Source organism: Dipodomys spectabilis, unplaced genomic scaffold (genome assembly GCF_019054845.1).
Source record: "Dipodomys spectabilis isolate Male_0828 unplaced genomic scaffold, ASM1905484v1 ptg000069l, whole genome shotgun sequence".
NCBI lineage: Eukaryota > Metazoa > Chordata > Mammalia > Rodentia > Heteromyidae > Dipodomys > Dipodomys spectabilis.
In genome coordinates, this window is record NW_024870746.1 from 17,244,063 (window position 1) to 17,270,775 (window position 26,713).

Below are 26,713 nucleotides of genomic sequence, written 5' to 3' on the forward strand. Positions count from 1 at the left end.
ATAATCACCAAAAAACTAGGCAGGAGGCATGCTCAAATAGCAGAGCATCACCCAAGCAATTGCAATCCCTGAGTTCAAATTCCAATATCACAAATAAACAAAAAAGCAACACTTTCTGATGAGCTAAATAGAAGTGTGCAGTTTTGCACACTTCTAATTCTTACCTCTTCCTTTGTCTTTTTTGATATCACACGGAGCCAATCTCCAATCATGCTCAGGACAGCAGCGAAGTAAGCGAGCCCAACAAGGATCCAAAACCATACAACAGGCTTATAGAAGTCTAGATATTCAATATCTGACCCACCTGGGAGGGAAAAATAAAGTAGAACACAATAACTTCATATTCTTTAAAGGAAATACACTAAAATTCTCAAGTGAATTTTTGTTTGCATGAGGTAGAAATCTCATATTCTTCAGCCATGGACCTGTGATTTTTTTTTCCTTCACATTGAATTGCTTACTTCCAGTTATGTAATCCTTAGCTTACTTCTTCAGGAGCAATTCAAATTAGCACTGCTTAGTGTGACCTTTAATTGATTGTCCTGGTCGTAATGATTTTCCTTTGCTCCATAGTGATTTTTTTCTTTTTCACTTATTTAATCTGTCTCAACAGGTTTTGTCCTAATTCAAAATGCATTGAATGTCTGTCTCTTTCTATTTCTATTATAATAAGTAGAAGGTAGAGATTAGACATTTTTGGTATGCATTTAACTTTATATACTTACTTTATTTTCAATAAACACATGCTAAACAGCTGGTTTAATCCCAATCAGAAAGAAAGTGGGCATCTGTATTGATCGTTTCTTATTTTTTTATGCTCAAGTCATCAATACAATAGGTCGATAACATATGCTAGAGCACTGTGTAACTGGAACACACAATCACTTGCAGATAATATTGTCATCATTGTTGCTCACTTTCCAAAGAAATCCCCAAGTTTAATCCTGAGTTCTCAAGAAAAATTTGACAAAGGAGCTATTTTCCTTTGCTATCCTTGCCTTCACTCTCCATCAAGTTATTCCTAAGAGTATCTGTCTACATTTTAACACATCCTTATACTCTGTGCAGGTTTGTGGAGGGATTTATGAAGTTCCAAACACCGAAACACATTTTTACAAATAAAAATTCAAGTCCCTGTCTTAAAACAATTCTTAATTTAACCTGAGAAACTCTCATGTGACCATTAACTACAATGGAGGCCACTGAATAAAGAAGAATTAAAGTGTGCTGAGAGAACATAGGAGAGATGGCTTTTACATCTGCCAGGGGGAAGGTGAAGAAGGCAGGAGAGGAGTCACACATGATGAGCATCGAGATGTAGAATAGTTCAGTGTGAACATCCACGAAGAGTTGAAGGATTTCGTGGTAGTAGATCAAACTCCATATGAATGGAAACTAGGCATCAGACAAGTAGGAAAGAGGAATCTAGAAAACAGGTTGTGTTCAACGATTAAAACAAAAAAGTTTCTAACCCAGTGGAGTTTAGCCAAACATTTACAGAAAACTAGGCCCTATACTCATGTTTGACTCTATGAGCAGAAAGATCTCAGTGGCAGAGAAGGAAGGATGAATAGAGAATCCCAAAGAGGAACTGTGGTTTAGAAGAAGCTGGTGGGGGACTGTGGGGGACTTAGAGCTGACTGGGAAGAAACTGCACATACAGTCACCAATTAGTTGGTGTGACATGTTGAAAGAACTCTCTGGTGGCCCCAAACCCTCCTGACGGTCACTGAAGAGGGCATGGGAGAAAAACTAAACTGAAGCAAAAGGATTCAAGGTGGAAAATTTGATAGATCTGACATGCTCAAGATGCAAACAAGCTAAGCTACCCAGTAGGACCCTAGCATACAGGTCCTACACTTCTGACAGCAGAGCAGGAAATTCGCATTTTAACCTCAAACACAAGAGACTGGAGATGCTTCAACAGGAGTCATGAGATAACTCAGGTCTCAAAAATTGACTCACATGTTCAGAAGAAAAGCTAATAGATACTAGTATACAATTAAACTCAAATATAAAATTTTGAACATAACATGACTCTAGAGAACTTACTTTGGATTGGCCATAATGAGAAGACAAGAATTTTTTTTAAAAAAGGAAGGAGGGCATGTTTTTCTATGAGTAAATAAAAAATATACACAGATAAGAGACCCTACTTTCTTTTGAGACAATCTTAGGAGTCAAGTTTACAAAGGGAATAATGCTATCTTCAAAGTATTGTTAAAATATTTGCCTCCTAAAGGGACTTTATTTAAACATGTATTTCTGGGAAGAGTTGGAGAGTTGAAAGCATCCTATGCCACTTAAGATTTTGCCTATCCTGGTTACAGATTCACAGAAATGAGTATGGAAACCGGTCATTTGATAGGCTCACCAGAAAATCCCATTTTCCAAATATTTCCATTTCAATGAAACCTACACGACATTTTTCCCCAAGTACTTTCTCTTTCAAAACCAGAAAAATGTTCATCCAAATTGTTGTGATTCACTCAACACAAAAATTCACCACGATGTTGAATGCAGAAAAGCAAATTTATGTTCAAGATGACTTTTCATAAACGTTCTTTCTTATAAACAGAATGTGACAGTGGGAAATAGATAAATTAACTAATTAAAAGGTCTTTATTTGGGCACAATATTCAACATACACACATTTTAGTGGATTTTAAATCTTGGAAAAACAACAATATTTTCCTTCCTTGTTACACTCAAACATAAAATATTGGCAGTCTGATGATCTAGGAAAAACTACTATGTAAGGTGTATTGTGACGTAATTTATACATCCTATTGACTTTCTGATACCTAAAATTATCAATTAATTTGCACATTGATCAATCCACTTGATTCAAGAATCTTACACAAGTTGACCTATCTGTAATGTTAGGGTAACTTGCTAAAAAGAGTTGTTAGCTTTATTTTTAAACTAGTAAAAATGATTTGTAATGATCACAAGTGTTCATTTCCTAGTTACGTTCAGGACACTTATATACATGTCTTTTCATTGTTAACAGATAGCATCAGCCAGAGATGGTGGCACATGCCTATAATTTCAGCACCGGGGAGGATAAAGCAAGAGAATAAAGAGTTTGAGGCCTGCCTGGCTATTTATCAAGTGTCTGCCTCAAATAAAAACAAAAGAACTAATAGTACTGTAAGAGTAATTAATTTCTCTGCCCTGGGTTGAATTTCTGAACTCTCCCTTCCACCATCTCCATTGATCCATGATTTGTTCTTCTCTTTTATCTGAAACGCAGGTTGTAAATGCTAAGGTTTACTCTCCTCGTCTGGGTTTCCTACCAATCTGGCAGGAATAACTTCTTTCTCCTTGTGCCCATTGAAAATAGGCATGCAAGCTCTTTCCATTTTAAGAGTTTTCTGGCTTATACATGGCAATGCACATACAACTAGCAATAAAAATAGCAAAGATGGGTGGAAGTTAGAAAGGTTTTAGGAGTCTTACAAATTTTCCAAGTAGTTAGTCTGATCTTTGAATTGCTTACAGAATATGTGGTAGCCCCCTCTTTAAGGGGGCCATCTCTCTCTGGAGCTCAGCCAGAGACTAATCTAATCAAACAGATTAAATCACAAAAATATAGCTCAGAAAGGTTCCAACTCTCTCCATTCAGTAGGTTTCCACCTCTCTACTCTGTATTAAGTTCTTTTCTACCTGTTCCCACAGCCACTGATTAGGGAAGTGAGAACAGACATTTCAAGACGCCATGACAGGAACTAGCTGTCAACTTTTTTCTTCTGGCCCTGGTAGCCAGAAGAAAAAACCTACAACCCAGTCACCATGCTCATGGCAGAAGATTCACAGACTATGCAAACTCTGAATGGGAGAAAGACATAAAAAGGAGAGAGTGGGCACAGAGTTAGCACTCAACTCAGGCCTATATATATACAAACCACATTGGCCAGGCCAACTGTGATCTCAGAACATCCTTGATCCACTGTCATGGTCCATTTCTGTTGCATTAACAGAATTCTAGAGTAGAAAACTCATCTCACAGTTCTGGAGGCTGAGAAGTGCCATATCAAAGTGCAGGAAACTGACTGGTGAAAGCCTTCATGTAGTTTGGTAGAAGGAAAAGTAAGGGGAAGGGCAAGGAGAGTCTGTACATGCCCCTTTCATAACAACACTAACCCTACCCGGGTAGAACGCTTGTGACCCTGCAAATTCTTACAAACTCCAGCTCTTAATACCAAGACAGTGACATTGGAATTGCGATGTTTCAGAGGAAACAATATGTTGGCATTCTACAGCCCTTTCCTCTAGAGGCCATGTGAGTCTATAGACAAGCTCTGTTTTGCCATATTTAAGTGGCATTGTCTAAGATTTGAAAGGCAATTTTAAATTGTATTTAAATAAGTAATTAAATTTGACTTTTCCTCATTTTTTCAAAAATAGCCTCGTGTGTGTGTGTGTGTGTGTGTGTGTGTGTGTGTGTGCGCGCGCGCGCTGGTTCTAAGACGAATTCAAAGTCTTGTCATTGTCCATGAGCATTTTTTGCACTACACTAGAGCTCTACCCCTTTAGACACAGATCCATTTCCACCTTTTTGGTTGATTACTAAAGATAAGAATCTCAGACTTTCTCACCCGGGCTGGCTTCCAACCACAATTCTCAGATCTCAGCCTACTAAGTAGCTAAAATTACAGGTATGAGCCACCGGCACCCATCTATTTAGATTTTACTTTACTTTGAATTTTACAAGACAAGCAAAACATAAGAAGAAACCATCCCCAATTAGCGCTGAAATGAAAAATAGACAAAAATTAAGATGCAAAACAAAGGAAATCAACATTAACTCTTAAACTCAATTTTGGAATTAATTATAACATAGCTCCACAATTTGACCATAAGTCATAGGCACTTTTAAAGCCAAGTGAGTCACACCTTGTTAAGTCTCCTTTTTTCTTTCCACACTCAGGAGGAGCTAGTCTGCATTCTCTTCTCAGAAGAGAGGCTCAGCTAATTCATCTACCACATAACACTGTGTGGCTTCCCTGTGCTTTTCAGCCCCAGGACATGGAGCACTAGAGAGGACAAAAAAGGCCAGAAGAAAGATCAGATAGCAGTCACCAAGGTAACCAGCCATTACAACATGTCCCCTGCGCAAACACAAACAGAAATATAACACTGCAATGTGCCAGGAGATACCTTCGCGCAAAAAAAAAAGGACAAAAAGCTGTTCACAGACACAAAGACACCCAAATGTTGTCTGTCTGTACTAGTGGTCTCTAAATGCTTTTGACTCAACATCGTCATCACTTAAAAAGTATTACACATGTAAACCAAAAGATATATATTATCAACATGATAAACAGTAATAATTAAAAAGAAAGGACTGAGGTTTGATAGTATATGGCAAGAAGGTTGTCATATTTTCTTCACAGGAAGACTATTTTCAAAGTCTACCTGCTTGGGCTTTCTTGTTTGTTCCTAGGGACAAGCTAGCTGTTCTTGAGATACTCTTAATTATTATGCCAACATTTATGAAATACAGATACAAAGGGATGGATCACATTGTCCAAAAAGAAATATACTCTACCTAACTTATATAAGTGTAACCCCTCTTTACATCACCTTTATAATAACAATAAAAAATTAATAAAAGAAATACAGATACATTACCACCTGCCTTCTTAATGTTTTTAAGTTGTTTTCTAGACTTCTTTTCTTTTAATAACACTACAGTATGACAAATATATTATTTACACTACCTTCAGAGACACTGAATATAACAATCTAATGGATGCTTAATCCTTCAACAGAGCTGGTCTTAAAACATTGAGAAGTTTGTCAGCTAAGAGGGGGAGCTATATTTTCTTTTGAGATTTTAGCCTAATATAAAGTTGGAAGGATTAAGAGTAATGCCTCTTGCTGTTCCCTGGAAGAATACCAAAATTAAGTGAGAATAACAAGAAGGAAGCTTCAAAATGATCTATCTATTTACCTTTCTTTCTTCTTCCTTCCTTCCTTCCTTCCTTCCTTCCTTCCTTCCTTCCTTCCTTTCTTTCTTTCCTTCCTTCCTTCCTTCCTTCCTGCCTTCCTTTCTCTTTCTCTTTCTCTTTCTTTCTTTCTTTCTTTCTATCATCAGTATTTCCAAGGTGGAGAACTTAATTTTAGAGTCATAAGGCACCCAGAAACAAAGGATAATTTTGAAATATATAAGGCAATTCCTTGCCAAGATCGTATTAAAAAAAAAAACCTCACAATTTCTATTTTTCCAAAGATTCTTTTAAAAGGCTCACATTTCCTACCCAGCCTTCTCCACATCTGCCCATGGCCCACATTCTCATTCCAAAAAACGGTGGACCCCAGGACCTGGCACAGAAAGGCTGAAGCACAGGTTCTACAGTTTTGCAAAGACCAGCTTTAGCCAGGAAATACATAATTTAGGAGAGTCAGCAAACAAAGCATCAATCTGCCTCTTATCTGACTTACGTTACTTAGCACTTGTCATTTTAACCTGATCAAATTCCTTTACCCATAATGAACAAGGTCAGTTGCTCTCGTTTTTATAATCTCTACAAAATGGAACACCATTACCCTTTGTAAGACAAATAAATGAAGAGCAGCCACTGGTGAACTCACTAGCTGGTTTCAGAATACTGATCTCTTAAAGTGAGTCTATGAGTTCATGTATACAGTGGTCACAAACACAATATTGAGATTCCATGGACATTTTTTAATCTTTATAATTTCTGTATTTTTAAAACATTGTAGATCATGAGGGAGCTATAGTGTATTGACATAGTTGGTCTGTTTGTTGATTGTTCAAGATAACACACATATTCCAAGCTGGGTGCCAGTTGCTCACATCTATAATTCTGACTTCTCAGGCTTCTGAGGTCTAGCAGATTTCAGTTCCAGTTCCAGTGAACAGAAAAGGCAGGTTCTAGTGCACAGAAAACCCACTCAACTCCATCTCCAAAATAACCAGCAAACAGCCAGATTGAAGATATGGCTGGTGTGGTAGAGCCCAAAGCAAGTGAATACAAGGCCCTGAATAAACTCAGGCACCACCTTATATAAAAATATATGTACAAACATATTTATAGACTATGTGTACACCTGTATATGAATATAGGTATACAGACATACATATGTATATATGTATATACATATATATGTATATATTATATATACATATATATAATGTATATATATAGTGTATATATAATGTGTGTATATATAATGTATATATATTGGCCATGTCACCCCTTCCCTCACTCTCTCCCAGTGTTCCCCTCCCATCTCCATGCACAAGTTGTATAGTTCATTTTCAACACAGTGTCCAATGAGGAACACTGCTGTATGTGATCACCCTTTGTCCCTCCATTTCTGTGCTCCCCTTTCCCCTCCCAAAGACAGATAAATGAACAAGACAAAAATAAAAATAAAAACAAAAAAAGACAAAGCCTCTTTTTCCATTTCCTGGAAATTCTATTTTGATAAATAGTATTTTACTTGTATGTCTATATATTATATATTTTACATACTATATTCTATATATTATATGTTATAATATGTATAATTTTATATAAAATTAGATAATTTACTCTTAAAAGTAAATGAGGCCAATGAGATTATTCTGGGATGTTACATATTCCTACCAAATGTTTACCAAGATTTTTAAATACTTCTAACTGGATTTAAAAAATGGGTTTTAATTTGGGAGAACTAGTCAAAATTATCTAGGACTGGCATGTATGCACTTACTTTAACTACCAGCATTATACTTCATGCTTACAGCTGCTCTAGTACCATTGAATCACATAGCTAGGAAAGTGAGAGTTGAACTGATAAAGAAGTAAGAGCTAAGCAACACGGTGATTTAAAACAACAACAACCACAACCACACAACTACCTAAGAGAAAAATCAAAGAACTGGGAATCAGAAAATTTAGACATTACACAACCTGCCTTAGGTAAAGTCCAAAACACTAAGAATTCAAACCTGAATGAGTATTATAAAGAAAGGGTTTCAAGTGTCCACAATCATGGTGTGAAAATCCTTTTTAAAACTAATGTTATAAAAAGGCTATGAAGAAAAGGCAAAGGTAAATTGGACTTGAAAATCTTGTACCAATGGAAACAATTTTAAGAGGCAGATACTCAGTTTATAAAATTACAGTAGAAATGGACATTTCTTGTACGCATTATCCTGCCCATGTAATTGTAACCCCTCTGTACAGTATGTTCACAAATAAAATTAAAAAAAAAAAAAAGAAATGGACATTTCTAAAAAGCCAGCAATGTGCAGAATGAAGAAACAAATGTTTAACTCCCACGTTTCCATGTACCTTGAGAATGCCAAGGAATCAATACTTAACTTGACCACTGTTGTGGGCTGGATTGTGTCCACCAAACAGCTATGTGCAGGTTCTTATGACCAATGGTACCTTCCTTGAAATAATAAGTCCATGCAGGTAAAATGAGGTATGCTGGAGTAGTTAAGAAGAGTGGAGTGTGGAAAGGGTGACACAAATACAAGGAGAACATGGTGTGATGGTAAGGCAGGGATTGGAATGAGATATTTGAAAGCCAAGGAAGGCTATGGTTTGATGAGCAGCCTCAGCCAGGAACTGGGGAGAGATGAAGCATTCCACCCTCAGTAGTGGAAAGGCTCATGGTCCACTGATGTCTCAAGGTCTAGCCTCTATATGAAGGGATTTCCTTTCACTTGAACCACCCCATTTGTGATATTTCACTACTGCAACCCTAGCAAATCCATACAGCCAGCAGGTTTCCTTGTAAACCCAAGTGAAAAATCTAATTAAAGGATGGCATCAGGAGACCAATGGCGGTGCCAGCAAAAGCCTTACCTGCTACATAGTCACCAAATCCAATGGTTGTTAGGGTGATAACCACAAAATAAATGGCGTCCAGGGCACTCCATCCTTCTATGTGCTTGAATATGATAGCAGGCAGAGCCACAAAGAGGACACAGCCAAATAGTATAAATATGATAGTGGAGATGATGCGAATCTTGGTCTGACTGACATTCCACTTCTAAAGGAAGAGAAGGAGGAGAGAGCTTATGGACATGCCCACACAACCAGCCTCTACCTATTCCTGAGCATGGCATTTTATCCCTTTCCATACATGGTTTTCAACTACCTTGACTTATGAAATCTGAGTATATCATAAACAACCCAGCACAACCAATGCTAATCAGCGTACTACTGTACACTAACAGAGTTCTGTAACAGGTAGAACATTTTTCAAAAATATACTCCATTTTGCCCTGAGAACATGATTTCAGGTATGTATTCTTCATTGATCTGAACACTTTTGTGGGGTATTCCTACAGGGCAAGTGTGCAACGGATTGCAAGTGGAACACAACTAGAAATAAGAAGTACATATTCACCCTTGGGAATTGCTAAACATGAACTATGAAATAATTCGATGGACTAGGACAGGAACAATGCCTAGTTCTGATTCTCACGTGAGCCATGCGAATGGCTGCTCTGCTCCGTGACCTCCCTCCAACTGCACAACCCCAAAGCTGCAGACCCGGATGGAAGGATGCCTTCAGAACCCCAGTCACAGCTATCATCAGAGCCAGCACCTGCCATGTTATGCTCCTTTTCCAGTAAGAAATCACTATCGTGTAATGTATTACACGTCATTATTCAGTTTATTGCTTCCTGTCTGTTTGAGGTTAGTTACCTTTTGTTTCTTTGTTTTTATGTTTGATTTTGTTGGCCACATGGTATCATTATGTATTCCAGCTCATGCTGACAAAACTATCCTCCTGTCTCAGTATCCCAACTGCTGGGATTACAGGTACGCCCTGCCATATTTGGCTTAGATACCATGTATTTTTAATCTCGGACTGGATCTGTGCACTGTAAATATTGAAGAGCAATATCTCGTACCATTTGGAAAAATCACTGAATGATGCAGAATAGAATTTTTGATGATAAAGAGCTAATAAATCATAGAAAAGAAAGAGATTATAAGAGTCTCTTTCACCGTCTAGTAGGTAGTATGGATGTAAGGAGGACAAGTCAGCATTTCAAGTCCATGCCACTAACTGACCTCTTGATTAAGATGAATACAAGACATATTTACATTTATTTAAGGAAAGTATAATACCAAGGAAAAACAAAACTCTTATTTTGGGTAACGATGTCTTTTTCCATTCTAATAGTAGAAATGTTTGAGTGCTAACTTGGACCTTAAATATGTAAAGTGACTAATGCTAAAATTTTGGGACAGCAATCTATATTAAGAAACAATATTCAGTAATTTTATTTCATCTGTGCAGTTAAATATAAACATTTGGTTGCTTATGAGAAAAGATAAAAGTTTTGAATAAATAAAACTCAGTTGGAACACTGCTGGTAGTAATAACAAATTATAATCTCACCCTCAAATCCAACCATTCAATTCTTCTATCATTTTTATCAAAAGACAAGCTTAAATCAAGACGTGTATTATTATTTTGGAACTCCATAAGAACATTATTTATTTATTTTATTCATTGATGAGACTAAGGTTTAAACTTATGTCTTTCACTTGTTGGACAGACTTGGCCCATGCCCTCAGCCTTTTTTTTTTTTTAATGCTTTAATGAGGTTGGATTTTTGTTTTTTGTTTTTTTAAATGAGAGGGTTGCATGTTTTCTCCCCCTGGGGCCAGAGCCTCCTATTTGCTTCCTACATGTCCAGGATGAAAGTCAGTCTGCGCCATTCACAGTTTCCTGGTTGAAATAGGCTCTATATAACTCTTTTGCCCAGACTGGCATTGAGCCACAACCTCCCTCATCTCCATCTCCTGAGTAGCTGAGTAGTATGAGCCAACATACCCAACTTGCCTCTACATATTTTTGCATTTTTCTCATACAGGGATTTATTCATTCAGGTAATTATATCATAATTAAAATAATGCGACTTACATGCTAGGAGATTTTCATATAAATGGTTATGGGAACCTTAATAACTGGATTTTTAACTCTCCCTAAAGTCATAGTAAACGTATTATTTGTATTAGAAAAAACATCAAACAATAAATATATGTACCCAGAAGTATGGGATACTCACAATAAATGTATCTTCCACTTTGGCAATTCCCTTTCCAAATATGGTTCCAAGTTGATCTCCCACTCCAGCCAAGAGAAAGCCAAAGAGAGGAATTCCCAGTAAGGCATAGATGATACAGAATATCTTCCCACCTTCTGTGCGTGGTGAGATATTTCCAAACCCTAAAACAGGAAAAAAAAAACAAACTCAATTGTTTATAAATGAATAGTAATTTAAAACATCTGACCTAAAAAATTGATCTAGAAATTTCCAAATCTCAGATATCAATTTCAATTAGTTAAGAATCCCTTTCTATTACATAATTTTTATATATTCCATTATGTTCTACTATAAAACCTCATAAGAAATACTTCAGTAATTACAACTAATAGCTAATGTGGCACTTGAACATTGACAAAATGGTGAAAATTGAGGTGTTAACACCTGTAGAATACCACCCAGGTACCGACAGCCCCAAAGACCACTGCCATTCAGATCCCATGGAAAAAAGTGTGGGGCCTTAATTTAAGAGTTTGCAAATATGTCCAGATTACTTATTAAAGATGGACTTCAATTTAATTTTTTATTCAAGTACACTCCAGAAAATAAAGCTCACTTGCTCAGTTGATACTCTACCACTTGAGCCGTATCCCCAGCCCAGATTTTTGCTGGTTGGTTTGAGATGGAGTCCTGTGGACTTTTCTGTGGATTAAAATGAAATCCTTTGGCCCTCTGCTTTCTTGAGTAGCTATGATTATAGGCATGAGTCACTAGTGCCTGGCAAGAAAACATTTTTTTTAATATTCTGAAAATGTGGAAGGTTTCCTAGCTGTTTCTGGCTGAATCACAGCAATTAAACTCTATTTGTTGTATAAAGCACTATCTGAACCCATGTTTGAGGTAATGAATTTATGTCTCACTGAAGTACATAGAAGCTGGGCACCAGAGGCTCACACCTATAATCCTAGCTACTCAGGAGAATGAGATCTGAGGATCCTGGTTCAAAGTCAGCTCAAACAGAAAAGTCCCTGTGAGACTTATCTCTCCAACTGACCACTCAAAAACCAGAAGTGGCACTGAGGTTCAGGGGCAGCACCCAGGCCCTTAAGATGACTTTTATGCAACTCCATATTAAATTTACATGAAACCTGAGTTTTAATTTCTCCTGCCCCCAAAATATGAAGATATTTTGAAGTTGGCACTTTGTTTGTTGTTACTTTCCAGCTTTTTATTATTATAGTCAAATGTTATAGTCTGTAGGATGTCTACCTTGAGATCGATTGAGGTTTTCTTATGGCCTAAGAATAGTTTCAATTTGTTTTTATTATTATTTGGTGAGATATAAATGTCCTAAGTTTTGGTTGCACAAAAGATATATAATGTGAGAGAGCAGTGGACTAATATTTGGTTAGTTTAGACATTTTTCTCCTTATAACATTTCCAGCCTTCTCCTCCTTCTTCTATAGTCAATTTGGTATTCATTATTAATCATTTACTGAGGGTTTGTTTTTAATATTCCTAATTTCCAAATACTTTGATTTCTTATTACAACTTTTTTGTTCATATGTCATGGGAATAATAAACCTTCACTTCTTTATCAGTATTGTGTCATGTATTAATTTAATTATTTGAAGAAATTCCTGAATGATTTTTTTAGGTGAGATTCTTTTTCTTTCCCTTTGTGTTTGAGTGTGTGTGTGTGTGTGTGTGTGTGTGTGTGTGTGTGTGTGTGTGTGTGTGTGTGTATGTTGGTCCTAGGGCTTGAACCCTCAGGTTAGGCACTGTCCCTGAGCTTTAACGCTCAAAGCTAGTGCTCTGGCATTTAAACCACAACTCCATTCTGGTCTTTTTGGTGGTTAATTGGACATAAGAGCCTAATGGACTTTCTTGAATTGTGATCCCTAGATCTCAGCCTCCTAAGCAGCTAGAATTACAGATAGGAGCCATGGTAGCCTGGCAATAAATCGCTTAAGTGCTTCAGAATCCCTGGTGATATTTTCATACTTGGAAGCATGCCATAATGCTAGAATAGTTAGTATTTGCAGCTGAAATAAATTTTCCTTGCTAAGTGATGACCATGGTTGATCTGGTTGGATGTGAGAGCTGAGGCAATGGTGTTGGGCCGGGAGAGGAGAGAAGGCTTTCTGTAACTCTCAAGCAAGTGTACACTTCACTGGACTTCCCCAAGTTCAAGCCCCATGACCAACAACAACAACAAAAATGTTTTGATTGAGCAACATTAATTTGCCAGGAACTATTCTAGGACTAGAAGTTCAAACTGTGAACACAGATGGAGTTGATCTTTCATTTCTAATAATCCAGTGAGATGCAAACATAAAAGACAGGTACCCATGTATGGTGAGTGTGCACCAGAGAAAGTACAGCAATGTTTTTAGTGTAGATGGATTTAGAAGGAGACTAGCCACACACAGAAATGACCCTAAACCTGTGATCAGAAACTTCAGAAGCTAATCTAGGTGGAAGAAAGAGGTGGGTTCATGATGCGGTTGAGAGAGAAAAAAGAGAACTTAGCATCTTTGAGAAACTAAAAAATAAATTCAGTTCGATGGAGAAGACAGTGGCAGCAGATAAAGAAAGCTAAACTGAGCCTGTGTTATGGAGCATCATATCCTTGCCGAGGAGTTTGACTTCTCTCTCATGTGAGTGGGATGACAGGGAGACATTCAGCAAGGTAGAACAGGGTATAACCTGACATCTTCAAAGTTTATTTTGGCTTCCCAGAGGAGAATGTTAATTGGGAGGCAAGAGGAGGAAAAAGTCCTGCTCAGATTCTGGCATGGATGATGGGTGATCTTGGTGACATTTCCTTGAGAGACACACTGAAGAGTAGCCAGGTTTGGGGAGACCAAAAGTCTGATCAAGGAAGGTAAGAGTTATGGTTCAGATACAGGTCCCCCAAAGATACAGATCTGGTCTACTGGGAGATGGGTACTACTGAATGGTACTACTGGGAGATGGGGGAATCTTCAGGTGACATGAGGTCTTTAGACCTTGACTCATTTCTGTCTTTTGTTTCCTGGCTCCTAATAGAATAGTTTTTGCTCTATTCCATATTCCCCACCATTATTAACGGACGCTCCATCAAAGTCCCAAAGCAATGGGTCTGCTTGATCTTGGACAGCAACCTGGCAAGGCATAAGGCATAATAACCTTTTCTCTTGCTAAGACAATTACCTCAGGTGCTTTGTTACAGCAGCATGAAGATAAAGAATGGGCTGATTCTGACTTGTCAGTAGAATAACCAAAGGAGAAACCTATATAAACATTGAAGAGTCTGATACCAAAAATGGGAGATAAAGCAACCTGATCTAGATGTTATAGATTGTGGCACAGATGGAATGCAGTAGTTAGGAGAGAGCCTAGAACAAAACCCCAAGAACACTGACACTCAAGTTAACATTGATACAGGTTCTTCCTTCATTAACAATCTATATTCAAATTCTGCCAACCATCCCCAATAATGTACTCTACACATTTTCCTATATCCTTGGATCCAATTCAAGATCATACCCTGCACTTAATTAGAATAACTCTTTCCTTTAATCTCCTACTTCTTAAACCTTTCATATTTCAAGGCTAATATTTTTTGAGAAAGAGAGCCCAGTTATTTTGTAAAACATTCTTCAGTTTGAATCTCTTCTCACAAGTAGATTCAAGTCATGAATTTCTGGCACGAATATAACTCTTCTCAGTACAAGCTGTCTACAGCTTATGGAGTTGGCTTGTCCTATTAATGATAGTATTTATTTTAAGTACTTAAAGCAGGTCCACTAGATTCTTCCACTGAAAGGTAACTATTCATTTCCTTTGTAACTAAGAAGTCATTCATGGGGTAAACACTGGGAGAATACTAAATGTTCTGCTTCTCAAAAGTTCAACCACTAGCTATAGCATTCAAGAGAAACAAAAATGCAAAATAATGCTTGGGAAAGGAAACATGAAAACAGGTAAAACAATAGCCCAGTAATTCACACAATAATCACTTAAAATACCTCCAACGTCCATTATATGCAAAACAGGGGCATTATTTCAAAAAATATATATTCATGTTTGTTTATATTTTATACAGAAGAAAAAGCAAAACAACAACAACAAAAAAGCCTCTAAGCCACCACTACCCTTATGCCTCCAGTAGATACCACTACGGGAAATCAGAGAAAGACAAATCTGCTCCTTCCTTGTCCACCAAATGTCTTCTGAATGGGATGCAGCTTCAGGAATCTGCTCTAGCTGTACAGGGATCAAAAGTGGTTGTCTGATTTGCCCAGTGGATGAGGAGGGGTTGAGAATCCTAGGGTACAGGAAAAAGCATGGAGTCAGGATGAAACCCAACCATGTCTGGTACCCCAGCACCTAGGAAAATCTGGAAGGACCATGGGCTCTGATATAATGAATCTCTGCATTTAACTCATTTGTGTCCCATCTGTTTTTACTGAAGCCACAGAATATTCTACAGCAGAGTCACCTATGCAAAGGATCCATCCAGAGTACGCATTATAACCCAGGCATCTTCTATCAAGGTACTCTGAAGAAGAATCAGATCATCTCAAAGACTACAAAATCATGGAATGTTTAAACCGACTTATTTGGGACAGTGTGCTATCTAAGAACACTGCTTGCATCAATAAGCTGAGTATGGAGAACATAATGGCATTGTCACATCCACAGGGCACTGTAGACTATTCTAGGAAGTGCTGAGCAGATTCAGTACTCCTATTATTGCTTTCTCCAGATGAATAATCATGAGCTGGGGTAGACGAGGCATTTGGTACCCTATTCTATCCTACTTATTGAAAGACAATTATTTCTAGATTCATATTGATAAGACGTATGAAGGCTGGTTATCCTCCAGGAAAGACACAACTTCTATTTTTGTAAAAATGTTTTATTCTGACAAGGGCATCAACATAGATAGGTTTTATTGTTAAATCATAAAAAGCCAACTTATCCACAGAAGCTTGATCTGATCTCCCACCACACAAGTTAGAAGTGCACAAGAAAATACCAACTCCAAATTTTCATCCATCAGCAACTCAGATTTAGCCTAGAGGCTCCTAGGGAACATCTTTAGAAAAGGTGACAGAGGATTTACTCAGGAAGTCTGTTTACATCACCCATGAGATGAACTTACATCCAAAGAGAAATCTAGGTAAGAAAAGGCAATCTGTCTTTCACTGATCACAAAAATGGAGTCAAGTCTCTTGTGGCATATCTGAACTCCATTTTTATTGTGTCCAGGACAAAGTTGACAGAAGGCAGACACCCCCTCCCCCCAAAAATAGGAGTGAGGACTCCTGGTAAAAACCCCTCTGTACATGTTCTGCTTCACTATCCAAATATTTCTGTAGGATATTTCTGCTACTTTGCTATGCTGAACTCCAAGACTTAATTTGCACCTTGAGGAATTATCCTTCACATAATCACCGCTCCCTGTGTACAAAGAAAAGAAAAAAGACCTTGCAGTTTTCTGACATTAAGAACATGCCTAGAATCCCCAGAAATTTCCCCCATTTCAATTCAGAATACAGTGGCTATTTAGAAAAGTAGCTGCCTTGGGTCTAAAAATACACTAAGTTTCACAGATTTTCCATAAGTTCTTACCAATGAATGTAGATCTCCTTAAGTGATCTGATACTATTAATAGATGGGGAGCTTTAGATTACCCATTGACTACAAGAAGCATAGTTCTAAACTTCCTATATTTGTAGATGCCTCAACATCTGATTCTTTTTACCCTTGTCAATCAACAGCTTCACAATGACATAGTACTGTTAAAAAGAGGCAAAAAAACAAGGAACTACTTAAAGAAAAAAAAAAACAGTATGAAGTTTGGTTCTGTTTACACGCCTCAAGTAGTGTTTACACTCAAAATGTGCCCCTTGAGGAATGCCAGGTTTTCTGTTTACTATCTATCTATCTATCTATCTATCTATCTATCTATCTATCTATCTATCTATCTATCTATCTACACACACATATTAATAATAAGAGCCCGAAGGGAATGGTAGTACACCCAGGTTCTGAAAAACATGAGGGAATGGACAAGATTGCAAAGTGATGAGGTATGACCTTGAAGGAAGTAAAGCAAGCTAGGAACCAGAGGATGTACAAGGGGAGGAGAGGGGAAAAGTGAGGAGGGGAAGAGCTGGGGAAAGGGATGCCACGTTATACTGGAGTTGGCATGTGAGATGAACTGTTACATTTTCAAGAATTTTGCAAGTTGTTTGAACATTGAAACAAGCTATAGTGGGAATGGTTTCACTACTGAAGTTGTCAAGCACTTTGATTGAGGTCATCCCTACTCCCTTTAGCTTGCTAATATTTACCAACACACCATTAAATAAAACAGAATCAAATTTAAGGGAATGGAGGTAGTCTGAGCCAGAGAGCTGGAAAGAGGCCAAGTGAGTACATTTAGGACACCTCTGACCCCTAAATCAGTGCATCACACAAGATAGCTACCACTGTCCTTCACATTACCCTCAGGAAGGACTTTCCCTGGATAGCTGTTGTAAATATACTGCAAGGAGATCATTACCAAGGGGCTTATATATGCCATCTTTATCTGAACAGTTGGCGGGACATTTTTCTGATTAGAATGTATAGCTATATGACGTAAAATCTTTAAGCATTGTAAACACTTAGAATTGTTTGCAACAATTCATTTTCTATTTGTCTTTCCCACTTAAGTACCAGTTCCTCAAGTTTATCTATGCATCTACTAGATAGATGGAAGGTAGATGGTAGGTAGGTAGGTAGGTAGACAGACGACAGACAGACAGACAGATAGATAGAGATAGAGATAGACAGATAATAGAATAATTTTAACTTCATAAACTTGCACAAATGCTGGCTTAATCAGTACATAATTGACCATCAAAAAGTATCTTTTTACTGACTCACTGACATGACTTCGGGAGAAAATAAAGGAGAAGAAAATATATAATCAGTGTTTATGAAAACTGATAAAAATTCCTCTCTAAATAATTAATGAATTTACTATCCTTTTGATCTAAATTACATACCTTTTGAACATTTTATAATATAGCAATTGATTCTAAAATTCATTTGCTTAAAGCAATTAATAATTGTCAATAAATACTTGAAATAGTAAGGAGAGCTAAAGCTTCCTTCTAAATTAAAAGGATGATATCTACAGCTTTAATAATTAAAACTACATAGTAAATTAAAGAATGAAAAGGATACTAGCATAGAAAGATGTATGATTTGCTAAATGTACTTTGAACGAGTTTCAAAGGAGTTTTCTAATCACACAATAGTGGTGAGGCAAGCAGCAACCTACTTAGAAATATTATGTTATGGGACCGACAGGCTGGCTCAGGTGATAGAGTGATACAGACAGATGGGCACCACTGTTCTCCTTAGACACTTCTGCATACAGAATGTTTTCCCAGTAGCAAAAGAAATGGCAGGGCTGGGAAGGTGGCTCAGTGGTAGAGCGCTTGCCTTGCATGCCTGAGACCCTGGGTTCGATTCCCCAGCACCGCATAAGCAAAAAGAAAAAAGCCGGAAGTGGCGCTGTGGCTTAAGTGGTAGAGCGCTAGCCTTGAGCTGAAGAGCTGAGGGACAGCGCCCAGGCCCAGAGTTCAGGCCCCATGACCAGACACCCCCCCCCCCAAAAAAAAAGGAATGGCAGACCTAGAAGACACTGGATACTATCTGCGACATTCCTAAGAGTATTTTAAAAAACTAAAATTAGAAAATTATTATTTTATCATGACAAAGAATAGTTGTCTGAAAACACATCATGTCATACTTAATGTTAAAGCACACTGAAGGGATCCCCGAGGGGCTCAAGGGGGTAAGACTCTTGTTTGCCAAGCATGAGGCCCAGAATTAAAAAAAAAAAAAGGTATCCATTTTACACTTATTATTATTCTAAACGTTGTAACAGGTGTGATGTTGGTAAGAAATAAAAGGAATATTTATTATAAAAAAGACAAATATCTTCATTGTGGGTGGAATTAAGTGTCTTATAAATGCAAAGGAATACAGAGATTTATTGAACTGGAAACATTTGTTAAAGAGCTAAGTACATGATAAATATGCAGAAACCAACAGTTGTTACAATATTTTAACATTATCTTAGACATGAAATGAAAGAATAATGATTTATAATACTAAGGGCGATGGAAATATCTAGAAGAAATGTGATCATTGCATATGCTTGAACTTCAGAAGACACTTAGATTAGTGTAGAAAAGGATGACCCAAATCAGATCAGGAGGAACACATTCATTTTCTTAGCTAAAAGATTTTATTTATTTTTGCAGAAGACTAAAAGTAGATCTTTATCACTAGCCTTAAACTAGTATCAATCCTAATTAGGTCAAGGGTTTTAATGTTAAGACTTGAAACTTTGAGTACTACACTGATAGTAACTTCCTGAACAGAATTCGAACAGCTTACCAAGTAAGAGCAAAGACTGACATCAAACTAAGGATTGCAGCAAGCTAAGGAAATAGTCACTAGATGGAAGAGAGAACCTACAAATGAGGGGGGAAAACATCTTTGTCAGCTATACATCTGACAAGAATTAAGAAGCAGAATATACAGGGATTTCAAAACATCCTCAACTCCCAAAGAATCAATAATCCAATTAATAAATGGCACCAGGCACTGGAGGCTCACACCTATAATCCTGGCTACTCAGAAAGCTGCCATCTGAGGAGCAGCAATCTGAATTGTTTCCAGCCCAGGCAGGAAAGGGTGTGAGACCCTTATCTTCAATTAACCATCAGAAAACCAGAAGCGGAGCTCTGCCTCAAAGTGGCACGCACACACACACACAACACACACACACACACACACACACACACACACACACACACACACACACGGAATCCTTAAGTATGGGATTAACAACCCAGTCACTAAGAAATATATATCTTTTATGTTACTTGCTCTTCCTGTCTGGCACAATTCTGCGCTTCCAGAGCCACGCTATAATCCTGTCCCTCTGACTGCCTATCTCACACACCATTCCTTCTAACCTACTTGGTAAGAGAGCTAGAGAAACTTTAGTTATGCTGCACGAGGAAAAAACCTAGCAAACACAGCTCCAGGAAACATGATTCTCAATAACACACAACTAGATGGTTAAATAAAAAGAAAGCATGCTTTCAGCATTTACATCTGAGCACTGTTTTCTTATCACTGATTTTGAACCAGGGATGCACAGCAGAATCACATATGAAACTTTAAAACACCCACTCCACAACAATGATTTATCGTTTTCTATTGAGAGAAGGCTATTCGTATGTGTTTTTAAGTGGTATGTATTTTTAAGTGGTTCCAACTTATACTCCTGTGACATATATAGTATGTGCATCTAAAGCTACAAAAGGTGAAGAGAGAGTCTCCTTGAGTAGAGGTAAGAAAGGTAAAAATCAGGAAGCAAACCCAAGTAAAAAAGAGCCCAAAGCCTAACATTTAACACCTAGTAAATCTCCTTTTGTCCTTAGAATGACCTTGACTAAGCATCTTTTCTAGACTGGCTACAGTATCACTATTGTGATACTATAAAAAGTATCACTGAAAAAGTGAAAAGTAGAGTGGTATAGTATCACTATACTAACCACATTTTCATTACCAATAAAATAGTAATTAAATAATGTTTGTTATTAGTAAGTTAGGCAAAGCTCACTCTCTCATTGCATATCATATATACAATAGATATGATGCTAATTCCTTTATCTATACATATACACATATACATTTATACATACATATATTTAACTTTCAAGACAATCTTATAAAATTTAAGTACAACTAAGGTAGGCTCTCTGATTGTGGAAGTTGAGGTTCATTGAAGTGAAATCATATGCTGAAGGTTAAGCAAATTAAACAGAAAGGGCGAGATTTAAACTATTACCTCAAATACTTAAGAGTATGCCTTAGGGATCAAGGCTATTAACACTGTTTTTCTTTATCTAAACACAGAATGTAGATCTACGCATAGACATGCCACTATGCAAACATTTTGAGTTCGATCTGGTCTTAAAGGAAAAGAATGTACAGGTAAGTGAAAATGTATCAAAGTAACTAAGTCAAAGGGTTAATTTGACATTGTTGTGTTAACCCTATTATCACCAAACTTCTTGGGCCAAAAGCCAGATACTTGCAATTCAAACAGTATTTCACAAGATGGCTCCCTTGCTATTTGGTGGCACAAATAGTTGAGTTTTCTTAGGTTGCTTTTTGAATGAGCTTCTTTCAAATACTTTTGCTAACAAAGTGCATTTATATAATCTACAAGAGTAGTTCAAACACTGAGAGCAAATTTTCTCGTTGCAAAGAGACTTTGCCAAAGAACAATAACAAGTCTGCATGTCATTTCCTAACTTCCCAAGCTACTTCCTTAATATGGAAGTACATGTGGATCTCCAAGTCCTTCTTTGTTCCTTCACAATGCCAGAACTGAACTGCACTAAGCTTGACTATTAGTGTTTAGAGATAGGCACTTTAATGAAATATGAGCTCTAAATGTTGCCCAACTATTTCTCAATGTCAAGCAGATAGCTTGCTCCAGGTGTAAAGATTCTAATTTTCTTGTGCTATTTCAATGTTTGATCAGCCCACTTTTATTCCAAGAAGGGAGCCAAAGTGATCCAGCATCATCAAGGAAATGGGAAGCTATTTCTTAGCAAAAACAAACTGGGAAACATATATTTTTTTCCAGGTATTGAGAAAAAGTAAACACAAAGAATCTGAATGCCCTGAAAATCGAAAAGATTAATATACAAAGACTTTTCCTATAAGAACTTCAGAAAAATTTGATGTTATGTTCCTGTCCTTACTATCAAATGATAAGTCATGAAAGCCAATAAACAAAGCTATACTATCCATAAATGACAGGAAGCAACTAGCCATAAATGATGAAAAAATGCAAAGGGAATTTATAAAGGATGAGATCATGAGGTCTCTGTGAAAGAAAAATAATAATATATATGTATAAAATAACTTTCAGGACAAGATTGATATTATATACAATATATCCCCATGTATATATATGCAATATATAAATTAAAATATAAACAAATATATAATATAAATATAATATTTATATGCTATGTATGATGTTTATATATATATATATATATATGCATATATATATATAAATTAAGCTTCCTAATTCACACGTAACCTTATCTATGTAGACTGGACCTAGGGACAGGAATTCCTTAAAGGCAATCTCAATAAGAACTCAAACTCCAAGGCCTAATATTGTTCTCAGCCTAGAGACAGTCCATTTTCAATATATTGAAAGTATATTGAACTGTTTTTACTTTAACTAAAAGCAAGAAGAATGAGGGTATCTTTGCCCCCATTCTGCCTCTCCATAGATACTTTGCACCTTGGTTTCAAAAAAAGGCAGGCAAGATTGAAAACATCTCTATGAAAAAGAAATGCTTGGATTATCCTTAAGGAGCAGCAAAGTCTTGTGTGATAGATGACCCTCCAATGAAGATACTTACTTAAAGGAAGGAACCATCTCATGGGAACCAGACGAGTGAAGGCAACTTCTTTAGAAGCCTGATACCCAGGAGAACATGAAGTGAAACAAAGACCAGCCAGGCTATATCCATAGCCAGGACTCTTAAACTATGCTTACCTTGGTCTCATGGCCCTAATTCTCCTCCATTAAAAATAAGCATTTATGTCTGTACTCTGAGATGGCTAAAGATGATAAAAGTGCCATCATTTCATAGCGTCATGCCACTTTATAATTTTCTTTACCTCCCATAATTTTTTCCTAATAAACTTTCCTATCATTTTCCCTACCATGCCTAAAATTCTCCTCTTTCAGGATCAAGTTTGATTAGCTGTGCCGGCCCTCCAGTAATGTAAGCAGCAAAACCATAGAATTCTACAACTCCTCTTGTCCTGATCAATCTTGTCCTGAAAGTTATTAGATAAAATAAGTGCAAAACTTTTCATTTTTTTCAGATAAGGAACCTGGAACTTGGTGGACATACATGATTGAATTATAAAGAAGTCTGTTATCTTTGATTATAATAATCCTTCTCAATTCCCAACACCTCTATTCAAATTTATTTCCAACTATAATTGAAGCAGCATAGTACATTAGTTAAAACTTCAGGTGGTAGAGCCAAAAATTCTCTATTTGAATCGAAGCACTATCATACTCATTTTCTCCATCTTTGATATAGCATTGAGATCTACATAGCATGCATGAAAGACATAGCACTCAGTGCTATATAAACTTGATGACTAGCTAGATGAAATCACTTTGCTGGCCACAAAGCTTGACTCAGATACTACCATAAATTCTCAGAGTAAGTGTCCATTGCTTATAAGAATGGTAGGACTGGTCATGTTACATTTCCTCCTGAAATAATGTTTAAGGCAACATTCTCTTTTCATATGCTTTGCAGATCATATGAAGGTATGAAAACAGCTATTTGATATCCAACCAACAATAGATGCAGTAAAATGTTCTAAATGACTTCAGTCCACCTTTCATTCTCAGAGTCAAGTAAATGTTAAGAGTTAACAGAATATTTCATCATCATTCACAAATGATGAACATTATCTGTTACTTGTCAGTTATTTTGACATTTCTCATAGGATTGCCTGGTAATTTCTTGTTTGAGATGGTTTATTATAAAAACTAGAGCCACAATAATAACATTTAAAAAACTACCAGAAACCCAGAGAGAGAAAGAGAGACAGAGAGAGAGAATAGAGTTGACTTGTTAAAAACAAAATCATAAAATGGGACAGTTGAAATGGCCAATAAAATTCTAACATCATCACTGCACAAATGCAGAAATCAAGGCCAAGAAAACTGAAGTATCAACAATAATTACACAGCATAGGTTGAAGAGATAAAATGCCAAGTTTTCAAGTACTGATTGTTGGTATTTAATAGAATTTGACTTGAAATAAGGGTCTAAGAGCCTGTTTTTGCTTTGGCTATTATCTTGGGGCAGCAATTCAAAACTCATCAACTACTGTCTGTCTGAGACAGGGAAAGACAGAGAGAGAGAAGGAGAGAGAAAGAAAGAGAGAGATAGAGAGAGAGAGATTAAACTCAGTTTAAATTCAACATCCATCTATAGTATCGTTAAGATCTATTATCCATCACTGGTATAGGGGTTTGACTATCAGTATTCTTTAATTTTTTTCCCTTCCCTCCCCTACCTCCCCCATTACCCCCACTATTCTTTGATTTAAGCAAATTAAATATCTTTGAATTAGTCAAGATACAGTGCAAAAAGTATAGTTTACATGCATTTGCATTTTATATACTTAAAATACTAACTCAGTTGATATATAATAATGCCATTTAACTTAAATACCAGAGTTTCTCACACATAGTGAAAGAAAGTATACCTTACCTCATTAAATATTTGCAAGTAAAAAAAGACTGATGGAGGACATCCTTTTTTTTCAGAGTCATGCATAGTATTCATGCAGACTTCTCTGAAAATAACTTGCAGAACATAATTTTCAAAAGGCAGCAATTTAAACTATTTTCCAAAGGTAACAAGGCCATCATCCTACTTAGGAAGATGACTCTTACAAGCAAATCTCTAAACTACTCAGAGAAAGCGATCAACAAACATCTCTAGTTTTTTCAAAATTTATGCTAAGTATAAATCATTTTATTTCTTCAACATATGATGCAATAGTGGTCTATCTCACAGGACCACCAAAAGCAGAGATTAGAAGTCAGGTTACAAGCACTACAGCCATACATATACTATAGACATAGAGTTACATACTCATTGCCTGACTTAGGTGTGTTGTTTAATCTTTCACTGTCTCTATTTACTTATCCAAAAATTAAAACAATGGCAGCAAGTTCCTCATAGAGTTGCTGTAAGGATTCTTTGAAAGAAATGCTCCCTCTTATCTGAGGGAATAAGTGCCAAGACCCCCAGTGGATGCCTAAATCCTCATATAGTTTCAAATCTTGTACTGTTTTTCCTATACATGTATGCCTATGGTAAAGTGTATTGGTTAGGCATAGTAAGAGGTTAAAAAAATTAGTTATATAATAGAAGACATTAACAATGCATTATAATAAAAGTTATATAAAACTTATGAATTGTTTGAGAATTTTCCATTTAATAATTTCAAACCATGGTGGACCAAAGGTAATAGATACAGGAAAAAGCAAAACTTCAAATATTGGCCAGGCACTAGTGTCTCACATCTGTAATCCTAGTTACTCAGGAGGCTGAGATCTGAGGATCTCAGTTCAAAGCCAGCCAGGGCAGGAAAATCTGTGAGACTCTTATCTCCAATTAACCACCAAAAAGACTGAAAGTGGAGCTGTGGCTCAAGTGGTAGAGTGCACGAACCTTGAGCAAAAAAGTTCAGGGACAGTGTTCAGACCCTGATTTCAAGCCCCAGGTCTGACAAAAAAAAAATCCCCAAAACCAAAAAGCCCCCAAACTCAAAACTCTATGTATTGAGTGCACAGTGATACTATATGTTATTACATAAGAGATCATAAAAAAGACAAATTCGCCGGGTGCTGGTGGCTCACGCCTATAATCCTAGCTACTCAGGAGGCTGAGTTCTGAGGATCCCGGTTCAAAGCCAGCCCGGGCAAGAAAGTCCATGAGACTCTTATCTCCAATAAACTCTTAGAAAACTGGAAGTGGTGCTGTGGCTCAAGCGGTAGAGTGCTTGCCTTGAGCTGAGGAGCTGAGGGACAGCGCCCAAGCCCAGAGTTCAAGCCCCAGGAACGAGGAAAAAAAAAAAAAGACAAATTCTTCACTGTGATGATGACATAATTTTCCTGACCTTGCAATGTCTCTCTGATTTTATGGGTTTTTAATACTCTACACATCTTATTTATTTCTGTGGAGGAGAGAATCCTCCAAAAGCACAAATAATTCATCCAATAACTATTGGTGTCTGTTGGTGATCCTATGCTATTAATCTTTTTATTGGTTCTAAACTACGTAAGAGAGAGCTGTGCTTTATTTATTTATTAATTTTTTTGGGTCCGGTCGTGGGGCCTGAACGCTGGGCCTGGGTGCTGTCCCTCAGCTCTTCAGCTCAAGGCTAGCACTCTATCACTTGAGCCACAGCACCACTTCCGGCTTTTTTCTTTTTGCTTATGTGTTGCTGAGGAATCAAACCCAGGGCCTCAGGCATGCAAGGCAAGCGCTCTACCACTGAGCCACCTTCCCAGCCCGAGAGCTTTGCTTTATGTAAGGAACTTCTTGCTGTCTCGATTTCACTTGCCAGGATCCCCACAGAGGGTACAACATGTGCTATTAGCCCCGTGGATTGGCGAGAAAGGTGGATGATACATCCTCTATTCTAACTGGGGATATTTGATTTGGGAAGATGCGCAGAAGGTTCTCCACATGGATTGAGACTCTACTATGAGCAAAACACTGTGAACTGCTTGCACCTTGGGCATATTTCTCAGTTAATTCCCTAAATGAATACCCAGGGCATGAAATGTATTGAAACATTTTTTTTTCAACCAAGGCTCAGGATGCTAAGGGCAAACACAAGCACAGCCAGTGTTTAAGGCAGCTTGGCCCAACCTCAAACTCCTGCCTATAGGAACAGGCAGTCCATTCTCTCTCATTCTCTCTCTGTCTCTCTGTCTTTTCTTTCTCTCTGTCCCCCCCACTCCCT

At 37.2% G+C, this 26,713-nt stretch overlaps 1 protein-coding gene across 2 annotated transcripts in view; it reads right to left on the reverse strand.

Moving 5' to 3' along the window:
• Window positions 1-26,713, reverse strand: part of Kcnk2 (potassium two pore domain channel subfamily K member 2) — a 104,123-nt gene that overhangs the window by 20,709 nt on the left and 56,701 nt on the right. For both annotated transcript variants that reach the window (XM_042682045.1, XM_042682046.1), the window contains 3 exons: window positions 11,060-11,220; window positions 8,835-9,021; window positions 165-304 (listed from right to left, as the gene is read on the reverse strand). In XM_042682045.1, coding sequence (XP_042537979.1) covers window positions 165-304; window positions 8,835-9,021; window positions 11,060-11,220 — 488 coding nt within the window. The remainder of the gene's footprint in view (window positions 1-164; window positions 305-8,834; window positions 9,022-11,059; window positions 11,221-26,713) is intronic.